The sequence below is a fragment of the Petromyzon marinus genome, chromosome 28 (genome assembly GCF_048934315.1).
Source record: "Petromyzon marinus isolate PM22_M1 ecotype Great Lakes invasive population chromosome 28, UKy_Petmar_22M1.pri1.0, whole genome shotgun sequence".
In the NCBI taxonomy this organism is placed as follows: Eukaryota; Metazoa; Chordata; class Hyperoartia; order Petromyzontiformes; family Petromyzontidae; genus Petromyzon; species Petromyzon marinus.
This window is the reverse complement of record NC_133694.1, coordinates 12894749-12911136: the sequence shown is the minus strand read 5'-3', so window position 1 is coordinate 12911136 and position 16388 is coordinate 12894749. Positions and strand designations below refer to the sequence as shown.

The following is a 16388-nucleotide window of genomic DNA, read 5'->3' as shown; positions in this document are numbered from 1 at the left end:
TCCCTCCCTTGTCCCCTTCCACCCTTCCCCCCCCTTTCCCCCTCCCCCCTTCCCCCCCCCCTTTCCCCCCCTTTCCCCCTCCCCCCTTCCCCCCCCTCCCCCCCTTGTCTTCCCGCTCCCCCCTCCACGTGCTCGGACCCACGCGCACCCCCCGGCCACGTGGTGCCGCAGCACGTACCAGGAGTGGGCGGAGCACGTACCAGGAGTGGGCGGAGCACGTACCAGGAGTGGGTGGAGCACGTACCAGGAGTGGGCGGAGCACGTACCGGAAAAGGGGCGTGATGACCCCCTCCCACCCCCCTTTCCCCCCCCGCACGCCGGCGCGGGGCGGACTGTGACCCCGGAACTCATCACCTCCGTTTCCGGCGCCCTCCGCGCCCGTCCGTTTAATGGACTCTCTATAGAGAGGTACGCCATGTTGGGGCGCCCGGGACAATCCGAAACCATCCGTCGCGCAGCTTTCTCCATTTCTGGCGCCGCGCGGCGCGGTCGACGCGCGGGACCCCGGCGCTCGGCGCGGCTCACGAATGCGTGCTCGGTGCGGTGCTCTGTGCGTGTGGCGCGCAGGTGAACGCGAGGCCCTTTTCCCCCCTCGCGGGCAGAGTGAGCACGGAGCTGTTCCCCTGCCCCCGCGTCTACCCGAGGCCGCCGCCGTCATTTCCCCCTGCCCTCCCCGGCTGCGATGAGTTTACCGAAAGGACGCTCGCCCCCCGCCTCGCAGGTTCGCCCAGGACTCCCGCAACAGTATCCTTGGCGCGATCCGAGCGCGGCCCCGTGGTCACCCGAGTCGGACGCCGGGCGGTAAATGGCGGCGCGCGGCGGCCCCCGTGTGCACGCAAGGAAGGGCATCGCGCGAGCCTCGGCTCGCGCTCCGGCCTGGCCCACGCCCTGGCCCGTGGCTCCCCGTGTCCGCTCACCGCAGCCACGCGTATCGGGACGAACACGGCTTGCCGGCGAGTCGGGGTGTGACCGTGGGTGACTTTGGGTGGCCATGGGGTGATTGCGCGTGGCTCTGAGCCGGCCTGTTAGTTGACCAGACAATTAGTTTAATGGTTATTGTCGGTGACTTGGGGGGCTAAATCTGCGCCAGTAAATTGACTGGGGAACTGGCTGACCGTGGGTGACTTTGGGTGGCCCTGGTTGCTTCTGGGTGGCTGTGCTGGTTGACCGCGTGTGACTTTGCGGTGGCTGTGGGTGACTTGGATTCAATTGGAGACTGGGCCTTCGTGGCTGACCGACGGGTGACTTGGGCTAGCCGTGGTTGATTCTGGGGTGACTGGTGTTCTGGTTGACCCAGGGTGACTGGATGACCACGGTTTTTTGTGGATGACTGGGTTCTTCCCAGTCACACGTCTTCTGTTGTGTTTGGCTCATTGGGGGGGTGGGTGGTGGCACTCGTGTATGTGGTGGTGTGATTTTGTGGGTGCGTAGACAAATATGGTTATGTGGCGTTTTAACAGTGCGGCTTGTACGTGTTTAGTGAAGTGTGGTTCGGGGTGTGGTGGTGAATGCTGATGTGGACAGGGATATAATTATGCTAAGAGTGTAGCTGTGGTTGAGCATGCGTGGTAGTATGTTACATAATGTGTGTGTGGAGGTTGTGGTACAGTAGCGAGTGGTTGTGTGAAAGGAGTCGGTGGTTGTTGCGGATTGACATGGTTGTTTGGTTTACGTACGTGATTGTCCTCTGCGAATGTATGGTGTGCACAGTTGTGCGTGTGTGTGGTCCGCGCGTGGTTATGGGTGGCTGATTGTATGTACTGTTAACTTATTTCGCTCCGTACATAGCCAACTGTGCTAATCGGTTTGTACGGATTAACTGCGCAAGTTTCAATATGTTGCTGTGCCGTGTGTCCATTGTACACATCTGGCTTATCGGCGAGCGTGTGTGGTGAGTACGTGAGGATGGCTATTAATCATTGTCGTGGTTGCCCATGGTATATCTACGGTATGTGCGTGGTTCTGCGAGTTGGACGGATGGTTGTTAACGTGCGTTTGTTTCTCCGTGTCGGCCTACCGGCCGGCGAAAATCCGACAGCAGCAGCTGCGCCGCGTGGTGTGAATGCTGATGGCGGCGTGGGGGGCGGGGTAAGAAGCAGAGCGCGCTGGGTGTGCCCACGGTGGGCCCGAGGCTTTTTCAGGCTGGCTGCCGGATTTTCCTGAGTGGCTTCTCCTGCTGCTGCGTGAATGATTTGCTAGCCCCATGGTTAGTGAGACCGGTCCCTTTGGTTGGCACCCCCCACCTCCCCTCTCATCCTGACCATGCTGTGTCACCCGCGCGCACGGCTGTTGGGTCTGAGGGCCCGAAATAGCGTGGTCTAGTGGGTGGGTGTTGGTGGTGAAGACTGGCTGGCTGCGTTTTGTGGTGGTTATACGTGTCCATCCTAGTGCGCAGCCCACGCTTGGAAACGTATGAGCGTCGTCGGCACTGTACGCGTGTGCGCAGGGAGCGTGGCAGTTCGCGCGTGCCAGCTTGTCCCCCGCGGTGGTATTGCCGTGCTTGTGCTGTGGGGGCAATAAGTACACACGCGTCCGCCCTGCTTGTCCTGTGTGGGCACGTACATGGTAAGGTTGTGAGGGTGCGCTGTAAGAAGAGAGCCACAAGGGCTGGCCTTGTCTGTGTGTGGGGGATGGGGCCATAGCCGTACGTGACACGTCTTCCGTGGAAAATGTCAATACCCCAGGACCGACACAAGGAGGAGTGTAGTGGCTGTGTTTTCTAAAAAAAAAGGAAGCCGCCACACTTCCAAGAGAGCAGTCGTAAAAAACGTGCCCAAAAAGTGTGCTTACATTCCATGCGATTGTATGACTGCTGAATGTGCGTTTGGCCCCCAACGAGCGTGATTTAAATGGCACAGCAAATGACAATGGTCTGTTTTTTTTTTGAAGCCATCGGATTGTTGGGGAGGAACTCGTGAGACCTTTTTTTCTGTGTCGCCACAGCCACCCCGCATTCATCCAAGCTCCGTGTAGATAATCATTAACGCAGTGGTTTCACAATTTTTTTGCGAGTTGGACGAAAGTGCTGGCTTTGCATTTTGGCGAATGTGCACCGGTCGGCCCATACTCGTTGTACAGTGCCCACCTAATTTCTGGCGCATCGTTGTTATGTAAGCCCCTTTTGCGGCGGGTTTGCTCCAAAGCCTTTGGCGCTTACCTGCATTTTTAGCTACCTTTGCATTTGGTACCGGTGCACATGCTCTTTCACAGCAGAAGTTCTTCGTTGTTTGTGTGCAGTGTCCTGTGGCATGAAAAGTATGCAGCTTACTATCGTGTCCTCTCTTGGGAAGAAATAAATTGGTTACGTTTCACTGAACTGCCACTTGTCAGCTTGTGTTCTGTCAACGTATTTGATCTCAAATTTCGGTTGAAACTAAACAATCCTCGTTGGACAATAAAACAATATTTATTATTTTATTGTTTCCCTTCTACGTGACTTTACCGAAAGAACCAAGAATATGAATCCCTGCAGTCACGAAAGCTTTAAATCAAAATGTAATCCTCGTAGGTTTCAATGTTTTTAGCAGCACCATTGTCATGGCAGCGCACTCGCAATACCCAGGTAGGTCACTAAATGTATACTCTACCTCACGGAGCAAACGGTCATCGGCGCCCAATGACGACGACTTTTGCCGATGCCGCTTTGGGTGTGTGCAGCAACAGGTTAATTCCATTCTAGATTTAAAGCTTTCGTGACTGCAAGGATCCATACTCTTTGGTTCTATTGGGTAAAGTCACGTAGGTTTTTACCTACGTGACTTTACCCAATAGAACCAAAGAGTATATGTTAATTCCATTCGTTCGTTCCCCACTAGCTTTGGTCATTGTCTTTTGTTGTCAGGAAAGAGCCTGCCTCAAATCCGTTTTGGCAGGACCAAAGTGATCTTCCTTCCTGGGGTTCTTATCATTTTTGTCAAACTAATTTCTTATCCTGCACTTGTATTGTTTGTGGAACTTTGATGTGTTTTTGCAGTGTGGCATTGTTTCTTTGCTCCATATGATCGATACTTTGCATTCGTAATGGACAAATCCACCTTTGGTCTATTTTCTGCCCCCCCTCCCCCCCCCATTGCTTTTTTACGAACCGTCTTACACTGTGACCCAGTACAAATGTCACATATCCCAGTTTGTCACTGGCCACCAGTAGCAATGTCAGTTCTGGCATGTTGCTCCCCTGCTCAACTTTGGTCTTGCTATAATTGTGGTCTCTGATGCGAAGGTTGATTTTTGTTGTTCTTCGATACTGTGATTAGTCCTTGGAAATGAAATCAAACTGATTTAGTGAAACAGATTTGAATGAAACCGTTATTAAACTAGAATGAAATGGTACATTTTTCAAACGTTTTGTAAAGCTGCGTGGTGCTAGATGATTGTTTTTACTGATTCACCAAATGTATGGCACAAATATTTAACTATGTTAACGTGGTTTTGGTAATTCATTGATAATGACAATATATCAACAGTAAGATGGTTAATTTTCATGTTCTAGGCTTTACTTTTAAATATGGTAATTCATTATTAACCATTAAGTATACCTGCATACACTGCAACAAAAACTTAATGAACAGAGTAAGCGGCTTAGCGTAAAGTAAATGCAGTTCCAGGGTTAATTTTTGTCAAGCGTATTAAATAATGACAATGGTTTAGAGCCAGAGTAATACATGTGAGGGAGGCAATTGAGCATTAAAAGTGTGAGGTCGTGGTGTGCTTATGAAATGATAATTTTACGTCCCACCGCAAGGACACCATTTCTGCTCTTGAGATTTTCTACCTCCTGCTGATACAGAATCACCCTTGCATTCCTTGCCTCGAGAGAAAGTGACTGCTGTTATGAACCCAAGAGGTGGCCGAGGAATGGTTTAATGCATTAATGTGTTGTGTGTAAGAGGCCATGAATTTCTGCACATAGTGTACCCTTGCCTGCATAACTTGGTATGCCATGGGCTGATTACTCAGGTTGGTTGAGGACAGGCTTATGGAAGCTCTCTGTATCTTTTGTCTTATTTACTTTGTTCACATGTCCAGCTGAATTACATAGATCACAACTCAATCGATGGGAAGAATTCCTTGCAAATAGCGTCTTGTCAACTTTGAAGTTAATTTCAGCCAGGGTTGATGTATTTTGTTTGTTATTGCAAGAGGAGAAGTTCAATCACGGATTTCACTTTTTAGAACTAGGCACGTAATGTCAGCTTTAAATCCACTTTTCTTGTAGCCTTTATAACTATACAAACCATTGGCTATTTAAAAATGTCGAAGATATTTGCAAGTATGTGAGAGATTTAAAAATATATTTGTGCGGGAGAAAAAGTGCACATTCTGGCATTCAATGATGCCGAAAAGTAGCTAAATTGCTGCAAAAGTCGGCAGATTGTTGAGATGGACATGGCTGAACTATCTAATGAAGGAGCATATTTAGACCTCGCACCAGATGAACCTTTAATTAAATTGTAGCGTTGCTCTTTCAATCTGCAATGATGAAAAAAGCCTTCCTGTTACATTCCAGCACCATTATGAACCAATTAAGGTGCACCAAATGTGGCTTTTATGTAAACGCAACAATATATTTTATCTGATGGTACCCTATGAAGAAAACAATGATTATCAAGTGCAATCTTTACTTGTACAAAAACCGTGGTGCACACTCCTGAACATAAACTAAAATATGAACAAATAGATTTCCCCACAATTTTTTGCACAAAATCCAATTGTGATGATGTGCCTGTAGGTATTGGCTGACCGTAGATGCCGCACATGGATTTTGGGCACAAGTAAGTCGATTCTCTGCAGGCGTCGGGTTTCTCCGTCTACTGGTCGACATGCCCTGGTCATTTGACACAATTGCGCCACATGGCCACCGTCATAAGCCCCAAAGCTTTGGTGGCAGCAGTGTTCGGGGGCGAATGCCAGAAAATGCCTCAAATAAGAGATTATTTGGTGCTTTTGTGGCACTGCCAGCAAGGATGTGGACCGAACCGCTGCAAAGGCTTGAGCAGTGGCTTCAAAGTCTGGCGTCCGCCGTGCGCCGTGCACTGTTTCTACATTGAGAGCCTTATTCTCTTGGATCTGACCTCGCTTAGCGGGACAAGACGCGTACAGCTAGCTTCGAAGTAGCGGTCACTCGGCAGCTCTGGAGCCTTATTCTTGGGGCCAAAGAGAGGACGTCACATGATGCACATGCAGCGCATATCCAGGGAGCACGTGACCCCCGATTCTCGTAGCCGATTGGACTTAGGCTACAACGGGCGAAGTCGGCTTTTATTACCGGCGTGTGGCGTAGTGCGACGTGGCCGATTGCCCAGACATGCCTCGCCGCGCCGTCACAGGTGACGCATTGCCGCAGCTCCTGCTATATACCAGTGCCCGCTTTCCTCTTTGGCAGGGAATTTGTGGGAAGGACGCATCTTCCTCTTGACACAAACTGTCGAGAGAGTGCAGTGCATCCGCGTCTGTGCCTTTTGCACTTTCCGTTGTTGATGTGCCCAACCCTTGCGTCGCTGAGATCGGTGAAATGCTCTGCAGCATTGCAGGTGTGGCGTTCACACCGAGCAAGGCTGTGCACTCGGGTTTTTTCCTGCGGTGGAAGGACAAGTTTTTCCAAATGTCAATCGGATTGATTATTGGTATGCGAAATGGTGTTTTGCAGCTGTCTGAAAAACGTTGCTTGTAAAACGATCATTACAACAGTTTTTTAGAACAGCCTTGTGCCACTTCCAGGGGAACGCCCAATGTGTATGTGGAAGGCGGGGAAATATATCCTCAATCGGTTTTGATTATGAGTTTAACGCCCCTTGACTTCAACGTTGTATAATTGATCCAGACTCCAAAGGAACTTTTGGAACGATAAGCTATCGTCAAAAAAACCTCTTAAACGTCTTAACGGCTTTCGATCCCTTGCGCTGCTGTAAATTTCTTATGCCCACGGAGTCGCTTACTTGGGGTGTGTGCCCATGTTGTGCATTGGTGGTTTGAAGGGAAATGGCAAGTGGTCCATGTTTTGGTTTCTGCGCCCCAAGTTAAATTTTTACAGTAACCATGACCGTACGCCAACAGGGTATCTGAGTGCTTCACATCACAATTCATCGTGTTGGATTTGTTGCTGCAAAAAAAAAACTAATTGCATAGAACGGCACGTCAACCGTTTCCTTGCTCAAATGAGCCAGTGAGGTGGCATTTTTAGCTGCGGGTATTCCACATTCCTTTGATAGGGGTGTGTGCGCGTACGATTACCACTTGATTTCCTGTAAAGCGGTGCTCATTTCATTCTCCACAAAGAGATGTCGAGCCGAGTTGACCCTTGACCGGGAATTCGGCTAACAACTTTTGCACTTGTGGATAATGTGATGCAAATAGAGTAACATCTTGACACTCGTGATTCAACTCCTTAGGGGTGTGCAGCATCGCAAGTAAAACACACCTCGTAGCGATCTTCGTGTTATTGGGACTTGTGGTTCCACGTGCACGCATCACCTTCCTCATACAATAATTATGCGGTCCACATGGCCTGGGGAGGCCCTTCAACCACAAGTTTATTGACAAAGGGCTGTAAATTATACATTATTGTTACAGTATTGGCTCTGCAACAAGCAGAATGGGATCCCTGCCCCCCCATTCTAGAATACAGTGGTAATAGCAAAAAGTTAATTTTCTTATTGATAACGTGAAAAGCATATGCCAACCTCTTCATATAGGGCCATGTATTGGATCATCCTGATTGTATGGTTAAAATCTGCTTGGGATTCACAGATGTCCTATTCAGCCCGCTATTGACCGCAGCAAAAAAAAAACGCACACATGCATTGTTTCTGTATAAACTGGACGAGTCACAAAGGGGGCATTTTGTTGACTTGATAAAAAACTGATTTGAAAGCCAATTCAACAAGAGACTGGATTTTTTATTGAAGAGCCGTTTGAGAAGATGTTTGCATCCAAATGTAGTGGCCCATTGTAACAAATATGTCAGTGAGGCTCACGCATTGCTTGAAACGAGCTCATTGACATTCAGAGGAGGTTTCTACTTAACATAATTGGCTACGTTCAAGTACAATGGATGTCGTTTGATGAAATTCCCCACGGAGTTAATTTCCACCAGGGTTTTGCTATTTAACCTTCTGTACTCAGTGCTGTAATGGATGCTACGCAAGTGGATGTTACTGGCAAGATTATGCTTTTGAAAACTGTAATATTTGCGTACTCTTTGGTTTTTTCGGTAAAGTCACGTAGGTAAAATAAATGAAAACAACTAAATTAAATCACGACGTTTCGGAGGCAACACAAGCTTCCGTCTTCAGGTGGAATAGTCACAGCAAAATAGCTGTATCTTGATTTCATCCAGATTGTATGGTACAGCTATTTTGCAGTGACTATTATGACTTTACCGAAAAAACCAAAGAGTGAATACTTGCAGTCACGAAAGCTTCAAATCTAGAATGGAATATTTGCCTTGAACTAGTGTAGCCACTCACTTTTTTAGGCAGTGCATGTGTGATGTCATTGCAGTACAATGAATTAAATTGTTGGCGAATGGGTCGCTTGCCGTTTGTGATCTGGGTATACAATGGAAAACAAATGTAGACGTCTAAATATATCTGTTACATTATTACATCGCAGACAATACTTAGGCATTTTTTAAAAATGGTTTTGGCTAGTTTAATTTTGATGCTTACCGTGGGATCAACTAAGCACGATTGTCTTTTCCCAATACCTGTGGTTGACAACGGGTGCAAGCGCGTTGCTGGCCCGCGGGTGCATTCGCTGGGGGAGATGTGGGGTGGGAAGCAGCTCTTCCGACTCCAGTCATGCTCTCCGCTCATGGCCACCACCGGTGTATCGGGTTCACTTTGCCATTTTGCGTCACATCCAGTGAGGGAGAAGGAAGAAAGCTTCATGGCAACACCAGAACCCGAAGCGGGGAGGTATCGAGTGGGACTGCTGCCTGCAAGCAGGTGTGACGAGTAAGCCTTGCGTGAGGCGGCCAGCACATAATAGCCACAATTGTGCCGCGGGCGCCGCGGTGGCGAGATGTTGACCTCCTCGCCTGGTATGCAGTAGGTCGTGGGTTCGATCCCGACCCTGACGCCTGTATATTTGGAGTTTGCATGTTCTCCCCGTGGTCGCGTGGAATTTTCTCCGCGTCCTTCGGTTTTTCCCTTCACATTTAGAATCATGCGCGTCAGAGGATTTGGCCCGCCAGAAATTTTCCACGTTGAAAGCCACTTTGTTGAGCCATCATTTGTGGCCAGGTTACTTCTAAAAAAGAGCTATTCCCTCCGCCTGATGAAGACCACTTGTGTTGTGATCGAAACGTTGTGGGTTTTTTACACGCTTTCTTTTAACTCGCTCTGTTGTCGTATCCTCAAATATTGTAACTCAATTTTAACCCACTTCCCAATGTGGTATCGACTGCAAACTTGGTATACTTATGTCATGCTGATGACAATACTATATTGTATCATAAAAACGAAATCTATATTTTTTAACATTCTTTTTTATATGTTTTGTTTCGGCTTGGATCTAATTTCCACGCTCAACTGACGTTGGCTGTAATTGGCCACAGTCCCTTACGTTATGGCAAGCTTCGGGGCCACTACTTCCTGGAGTCGTGGAGTTCTGCCACTGCTAGTTGGGTACATTTCATGAAAGCGTGATGAAAAAAAAGTTTTTACAAAAGATGATTGCTTTTATTATTTTGTTTATTTATTTTCCCTATTTTATTTTCTATCTACACGACTTTGCCGAAAGAACCAAGAATAAGAGCTATACAGCTCGGTGGGCCTTACCTGGTAAAATAAAAAAAAAGTTAATTTAAATAATCATTAATCGAATATAGGAAATAAACGAGAAAAGCTTCATTTGTTACAAGACGATGAGAAGTTCACCTTTTTAACCCTAAAAACAGTTTCTAATATTTAAACACTCAATTTTGATAAAAGTTAACATATTAAAACATTTATATTAATAGAAACATTGATAAATTTGGAATAAAGAGCATAAAAGTGCATCAATAGAGCATAAAATAAAAAATTACTTTAGGCTAAGAAGATGCATGGCTTTTCCTCACTTGTCTTCATGTTAATTTTAGGGCCGTTATTGATCTTGTTTAACTTTAAAGTTAAGATCGGCCAGTTACTCTCAATGCTCATAACAGGGCAGGTCGCTGATTGCTTCCGAGTCCGCTTAGGACTTAGGAGCGCTCCGATTGGCCATAATTGGCGGGAACCGCCTGATATTGTAAACATCGTTAATCGAAAAATGAATCGTTAGTAGAAACAATGGGGGCACCCTATGGGAAGCGGATCGCGAATCGAAATATCGTTAGTCGATGGCATCGTAAAACCGAGGGATCCGCTTTAGTTTTGAATATGTGACCAATGGCATAAAGGAGGCACGCGGATTACTGACTGCTTATCTATATTTTATCACGGCTTGGAGCCTGGGATTCAAACCCAGGATATCGATGGTGCTGGCTCGGATGGGTTAAGTTAGGTGACTCATCCTCCTAAAGCCACCAGTCCACTGTGCCCATTAACTTCGACAGTAGAACAACAACACATTGTGACACAAAGCTATCTTGAAACTAGATACCACCCCTGACTTCTCCTTTGTGTCTTGTGAACACCTCTGAGCAGAATTGATACTGTAGCTGAGCATGGCACGCTTGTGTTCACACATCACTTAATGGTGAGGTTATATTTGTTATTGAAAAACTTTCATTGACGATGTTAACCAAGTTCTTCATAATTGTGTTACTTTAAATATAGGTACACGTCTATGCAGGCTGCTTTTGGAACTCTTTATCACTGCAGAGCTACGTTGACTAAGGCCGTGTGACTGCTTTTGCCCTCAAACGTTTTGCCGTGTTTTTTGATCTGTGCCTTTTTACAGTGGTATCTATTCGCTTATCTGCCCTTGATGACTGGGCACTTGCAGGGAGAGTACAAAAACACATTTTAAAAACAAATTTGCGCAATCATTTGCGACCAGGCTGTTGGGGCAGTGATCGACTTTCTGCGCCTAGCATTTTTGGGTGGTTGGTCGTGCACTGGGCTGCCTGACTTTTAACCCCTGGAGATTTCACTTCTTGGTTCAGGTCGCGAATTATGGAGCTTCGTTAACGTGGGGTTTAATGTTACAGTACGAGAACATTTTTTTATTGCGGGGGGCTTCCATCCACAATCCCAGAAGTGCGCGGTGCACTCAGGCCGAGCGTTATCCCTTTGGAGTATGTTAGCATCATCGCTTGCGTCCCCACGAATTTTAACAACTTGAGAACTATAATGCCGCCAATTCTGGTGGAGCAAAGTGGCTCTATCGAGCAGAGCCTGCGGACCATGATGTTACCCAAGAATAACGTTTAGTATTTGCATACAGATTTCCACTTGAAGCCACTATTTACTAGGCGAGGCATGTTAAGGTCAGCCGGTGTCCTAATCCACATCATATATGAGGTTATCAAGCAGGGTTTAGCACATTATGTGGATGGGCTTCTCTCCGAGGAATCGCCACGTTTCTGAGAATGAGTGGCATTAGATGTTTAGTACAGCCTGCTTGAATTCCTTTTTAAGAGTTTTTAAGCACGTTCTTTTAGAGGGCACTGATGAAAAGCGTTGTTAGGATTAGTCAGAATGGGAATAAATATTTATACTGGAGGAATCCGATGAGCTATAAAGCTCTTTTTCACATGTCTAGTTGGGGTGGGTAAGGACGTTACAACAATAAACACAAACACGCAAGTGCAAGGTAGAAGAATGGTAAACAAATCGGCCAAACACATACAAATAAAACAATCATCCCCATTCTCCCAAACATTTTTTCAAAGTTAGGTTTTTTTAAAATCTGTTTTGGGATTCCACTGTGTGAAATGGTCACGTGGGGTGTTGGACACGGTAGAATCTCGCCAGACAGTGGCTTTGTCAGGTGTTGCTGTTGCTTCATAACATAACGCCTGTTTGTCATTGATTCGGCACGTGCATTTTTTAGGGTATTGTATAAAAAGACTCGTAGAAGTTGAGAGTTGAGAGAATGCTGGGGACGGTGTCTCACGTTTGATGCTCCTGTGGGCCCTGGTCGATAACAAGGGCGGGAGGGGGGGCAGGCGCTCGATCAGACGGGAGACGTTTTTGCATTCGGCCGTAGCACACCGCCGCGCGCTACCCCCCTCCCCCCCCCCAATTGGCATTTCTCAAAGCTTGTGCGAGCACGTGGAAAATGATAAGCTTTTCATCTGATGAGCTATTTCAGTGAAAAGGGCTTGCCTGTCGAGGGAGACTCAAATGTGACTTGCGATGAATAAAATTCTTCACGCCCCCCCCCCCCCACTTTCACTATTCCCCTATTGGTGGAGGTGTGACGCATATACACCGGAGCGAATACATAGTTTTTCATGTGTTTAGCATCGACTGCACGTTGGTTGCCACGGTGCGGAATATGCCTCGCTAGGTATAGCTCTCCATGGCAATTTCTTGAATTCAGCAAACTCCCACTAATTCCGACTGCGCTAGCTGCTGCTGCTGCTGTCCACGCCATCGCCGTCGTCCTAACAAACCGCCGGCCATGGGTGTGTCCTTCAATTGGCTTGAAATGCGTGGGAAAGTGCCCCCCTCTAGCCCCCCTGCTGTCTTGGCCACACCCGACAAGTGTACACATTGAGAACTTGTGGCTTGGCATACGATGCCTTGAATGGAATGCGGCGGCTTAGCCGAGCCTGTGTGTTTGTGCGCGTGCACGTTTGCTTTCACTCATTAATTACACTCGAAGGTTTTATATATATTTAATACCTGCTTTTCTGCCTGTTGTTTGTTTTTGTTGTTCTACATTCCTCGATGGTGATCAAGAAGATCACTTTGCCATTTAACTTCGAGAATGCCGTGTACAATTTGCAGATGGTGTCAGTGGCCCCTTCTGCAGGGCGGAGGTTACAGATGTAAACAAGTTGAAGACGTTGGCACGTTTATATTTTGGTAATAGTACAGTCAGTGGCCACTTGCTTAGTCTGGTAAAACACGCTGCACCAGTTGGTTGGTGAGTGAGGGTGGGCGGTGGTGGGGATACTCGGGTTGCCGTGTTGTCGTCGGTCATCACCTTTGTTTATTGTTACTCTGCAGCTGTTCCAAATGCGGCTTTGAAACGTGAGCACATTGTATTAGGGCTGCTCGTAAATGGCTTTTAGGGGAGAGAAAAAAAACCACGTTTGATAGTTGCAAAGTGGGGCACTTCCCTGGACACTCACTTGGATGACCCGCGTTGAATGTGAAGAGTTGGCGTCACGATTGGTGGGAGCGGTGGGACACAGCGCTTTGCGCACAGCCGCTACGAACCGGGTGGAGTCGAGTTAAATTTGTGGCCACAATTAAGATCGGTGGTGAAAGTTATCTGAACCGGTCCTGGGTCCCACCACCATCACGTACTGACTATCGTGGTGAAGTATGGTCAAACAACCCCCAGGAGCGTTACAGCGTGGGAAGGCCTCTATCCAACAGTGGAATGACACCGTTCCGCCATGTTCCAGTGGATTTTTCTCTTAAAATGGTCAGCAGCGAGAATTACTTTGTACCTGCACCAGTATGGGGGGATATTACTATCATTAATTGTAGTTGCACTATTTGGGAAATATATTGTTTATAATGATAGGTGCAGTAATCAAATATATAGTTTGGAATATGAATGGACATGCAGTGGTTTAGTGTCGTGAATGACCCTGTGTCGATTAGCATCTGCCCTGCAGTAGATGGGAAGTTTTGGTCGTGATGCGCGCACATTTCCCGGGTGGGTTTGTAACTCTGAACAATGTACTTTTTTTCCCCTCCTTCAGGGTACTGACCGATGTTGTTCACGATATGCCGAGATTGTCCGACATTGCCCCGGTTGTCGTTACGAGCTTTTTTGTTACTTGACACTGCAGTCGTGATGCATCATAGCATGCCCCCCCCCCCCCACGTACCGTATTCGCCCTGTTGAGTTTAAACTACATCCAAGTGTACATCTTGCTCTCCTGTGAAACCAGTAGTTGGTGGTGTGCATTACAAAACAGCTTGTTAGATATGGTCCATTATCTCTTTGAATACAATCTCCAGAAGTCCTATTTGTTTCAAATAATAATTCTAATTTATAATGCGCATTCCATCCTAGGATCCTAATGTGCAAAATAGGGAAAGTTCCCTATGCCTACTGCAGCATATGCGTTTGCAAACACTGCCCATTAATCCCCTCGGCCAAACAGGGCATGGACAAACTATCTGGCCAAACAGAAGCTGGTTGAGAGTACGTGTGGACCCATCCGACCCATCTTGAACGGGTGGGATTATGCCCAGATTTATCAAGGATATGTGAGCTTTTTGCAACATCAAGCTGGCGCTGGAGTTGTTATAAATGGGTCCCCCATTTTGTAAGCATAAAGAAGAGAGAGGGCACAATTGGAATTCTTGAGGACTCAGAGCTTGTGTTGAGCGACAGGCCAGGCAACTTCCACACAGCAGTCCCAAGCAGGAGCCCAGGGCCACCGTGGCAAAATGTTAACTAGCTCGCCTGGTAAACAGGAAGTCGTGGGTTCGATTCTGACCCCGACGCCTGTATATTTCGAGTTTGCATGTTCTCCACGTGGTTGCGTGGATTTTCCTCCTGGTCCTCCGGGTTTTCCCTCTGCATTTAGCAACATGCTTTTAGAGTGTTTGGCTGCTATAAGTTTCCACTTGGTAAGCCACTTTGTTGAGCTTTGATTTGTGGCCAGGTCGCTTCTGAAGAGCTATGGAGCAGCTCAGTGGGCCTTACCTTCAATAGTTTATAACAAAATATTTTTGAAGAGCGAGGACTGTGAGAGATGTCACTTGACACACGAGAGAGCAACATGAGAGGAACATGGAGACACGAGAGAGGCACAGAGGAGAGATGCACGGGAAGAGAGACGGGGAGTGAGATGGACCTTGGACGACCCCTCTGCCTGATCCCCCCCCCCCTCCACTTGAGACGCTCTGTGTCAGAGTACAGTTTTCTGGAATACAGTGCAAAATACATCGTGGTCACTTCCTTGTCAAGGATGTGGAAGCTTCCAATGGGTTTTCTTTATTCACATTTGCTTCTCTAGACGAAGATGTCTTTGTTCTGAAGCTTATCATTAACATCAACTCTTCTGACCCATCCGACAGATGCAGCACACTTAAGGCTTGAAAGCCTCTTGATAGAGGGTTTCCTTGTCTCTCCAACATACTGGCATGACAACAGACATTCTCAATTGATAGGCTCGCGACATTTTTTGGTGTGAGCGATGATGCATTAGCATCTAACACCAGCCGCCATGTTCTGGGTGCCTGTAAAGTGGCCAAGTCTGGTCGTGACTGCCAGATGTGACTCGTGCTTTGTAACCTTTGTTACCGAGTTCAAGGAAAAGGTAGTGCCGCGTGTTCACGCCCAATGTGCTAGACCAGTTCACTCTCTCTGGCCATTGTTCTTTGAAGTTATGCCAACAATAGGCGTGCGTGGGATATTTGTGAAAATATGTAGACAATCTGAATACTATTTTCTAGCATTATCTATTTGGGAAAATTGTCCTGCACATGTCCTATTTTGTCCCCAATCCAGACAACTTTGGCTTTTGTGTCAAACGTTCCGAAATTAAATTTAACCCCCATTAGGTAATGTGGACGTGAAATCACCTGTTGGAGGGCTGGCTCTTTCATTTATGGGCTTCCAAAGCAATAGGCTGTGTGATAAGCACCAATGCAAAGTAAAGACTTGTTGTCACTAAAAAGACACTGATATATGTTTGTTTACCGTAGGGTAGACATTGGCTCTGAGGTATTATCAAAAGGGTTGTACCTCTCTGCCCCCCCCCAACATTTTGCACTTTAAGGCCCTGCTTAATGGGACATTTTATTACTGGATGTGCTTTGCTCCAATATTTATTCGGAGACTGCTGGAACAAGTTGTCTGTCTCTTGTCATGGTAGATGTGGTGGTTTATTGCTGTTAGTTTGTAGTGGGGTTAGTGTAACATTGAGGCCCCGATTTGAATTGGATCCCCACACGTATCCTTGCGTGATTTCAGGCAAGTATATTTCATGCCCGGTTTGTGAATTGAGAACGAGAATTTCAAAGACCTCACCAGGACTCTAAGAAACTGTTTATGCACCGACTCTTCAATATTTAATTCCAGGTAAAGAAACAGAAGAAGAGAGCCATTGTTAAAAATGCATCCTCGCTTGGGTTTTTTAAAATGAAATACCGAAATGTTCTTGTTGATAGGTACAACACATTCAATAAATATGAGAATAGGTTTTCCCCTTTTTTCTGGCAAAGACAATGCATATATTATCAGAGTATGTTTTTTGTTTGCATCCTGACCACAAGTTTTGTGGTTAATGCAGACATGATTCCTTGTAAAAGGTTTCAGTTTGG

General features: G+C 46.9%; 1 protein-coding gene across 3 annotated transcripts in view; it reads left to right on the top strand.

The window, feature by feature from the left end:
• The first annotated feature begins 303 nt into the window (after positions 1-303).
• The window catches only part of LOC116946822 (eukaryotic translation initiation factor 4 gamma 1), a 136469-nt gene continuing 120384 nt past the window's right edge, over positions 304-16388 (top strand). For 2 of the 3 annotated variants that reach the window (XM_076070347.1, XM_076070346.1), the window contains exons 1-2: positions 305-408; positions 568-744. In XM_076070347.1, coding sequence (XP_075926462.1) covers positions 683-744 — 62 coding nt within the window. In that variant the 5' untranslated portion in view covers positions 305-408; positions 568-682. Of the gene's footprint in view, positions 409-567; positions 745-16388 lie in introns of all 3 variants that reach the window. The other variant, XM_076070342.1, reaches the window with a different exon arrangement.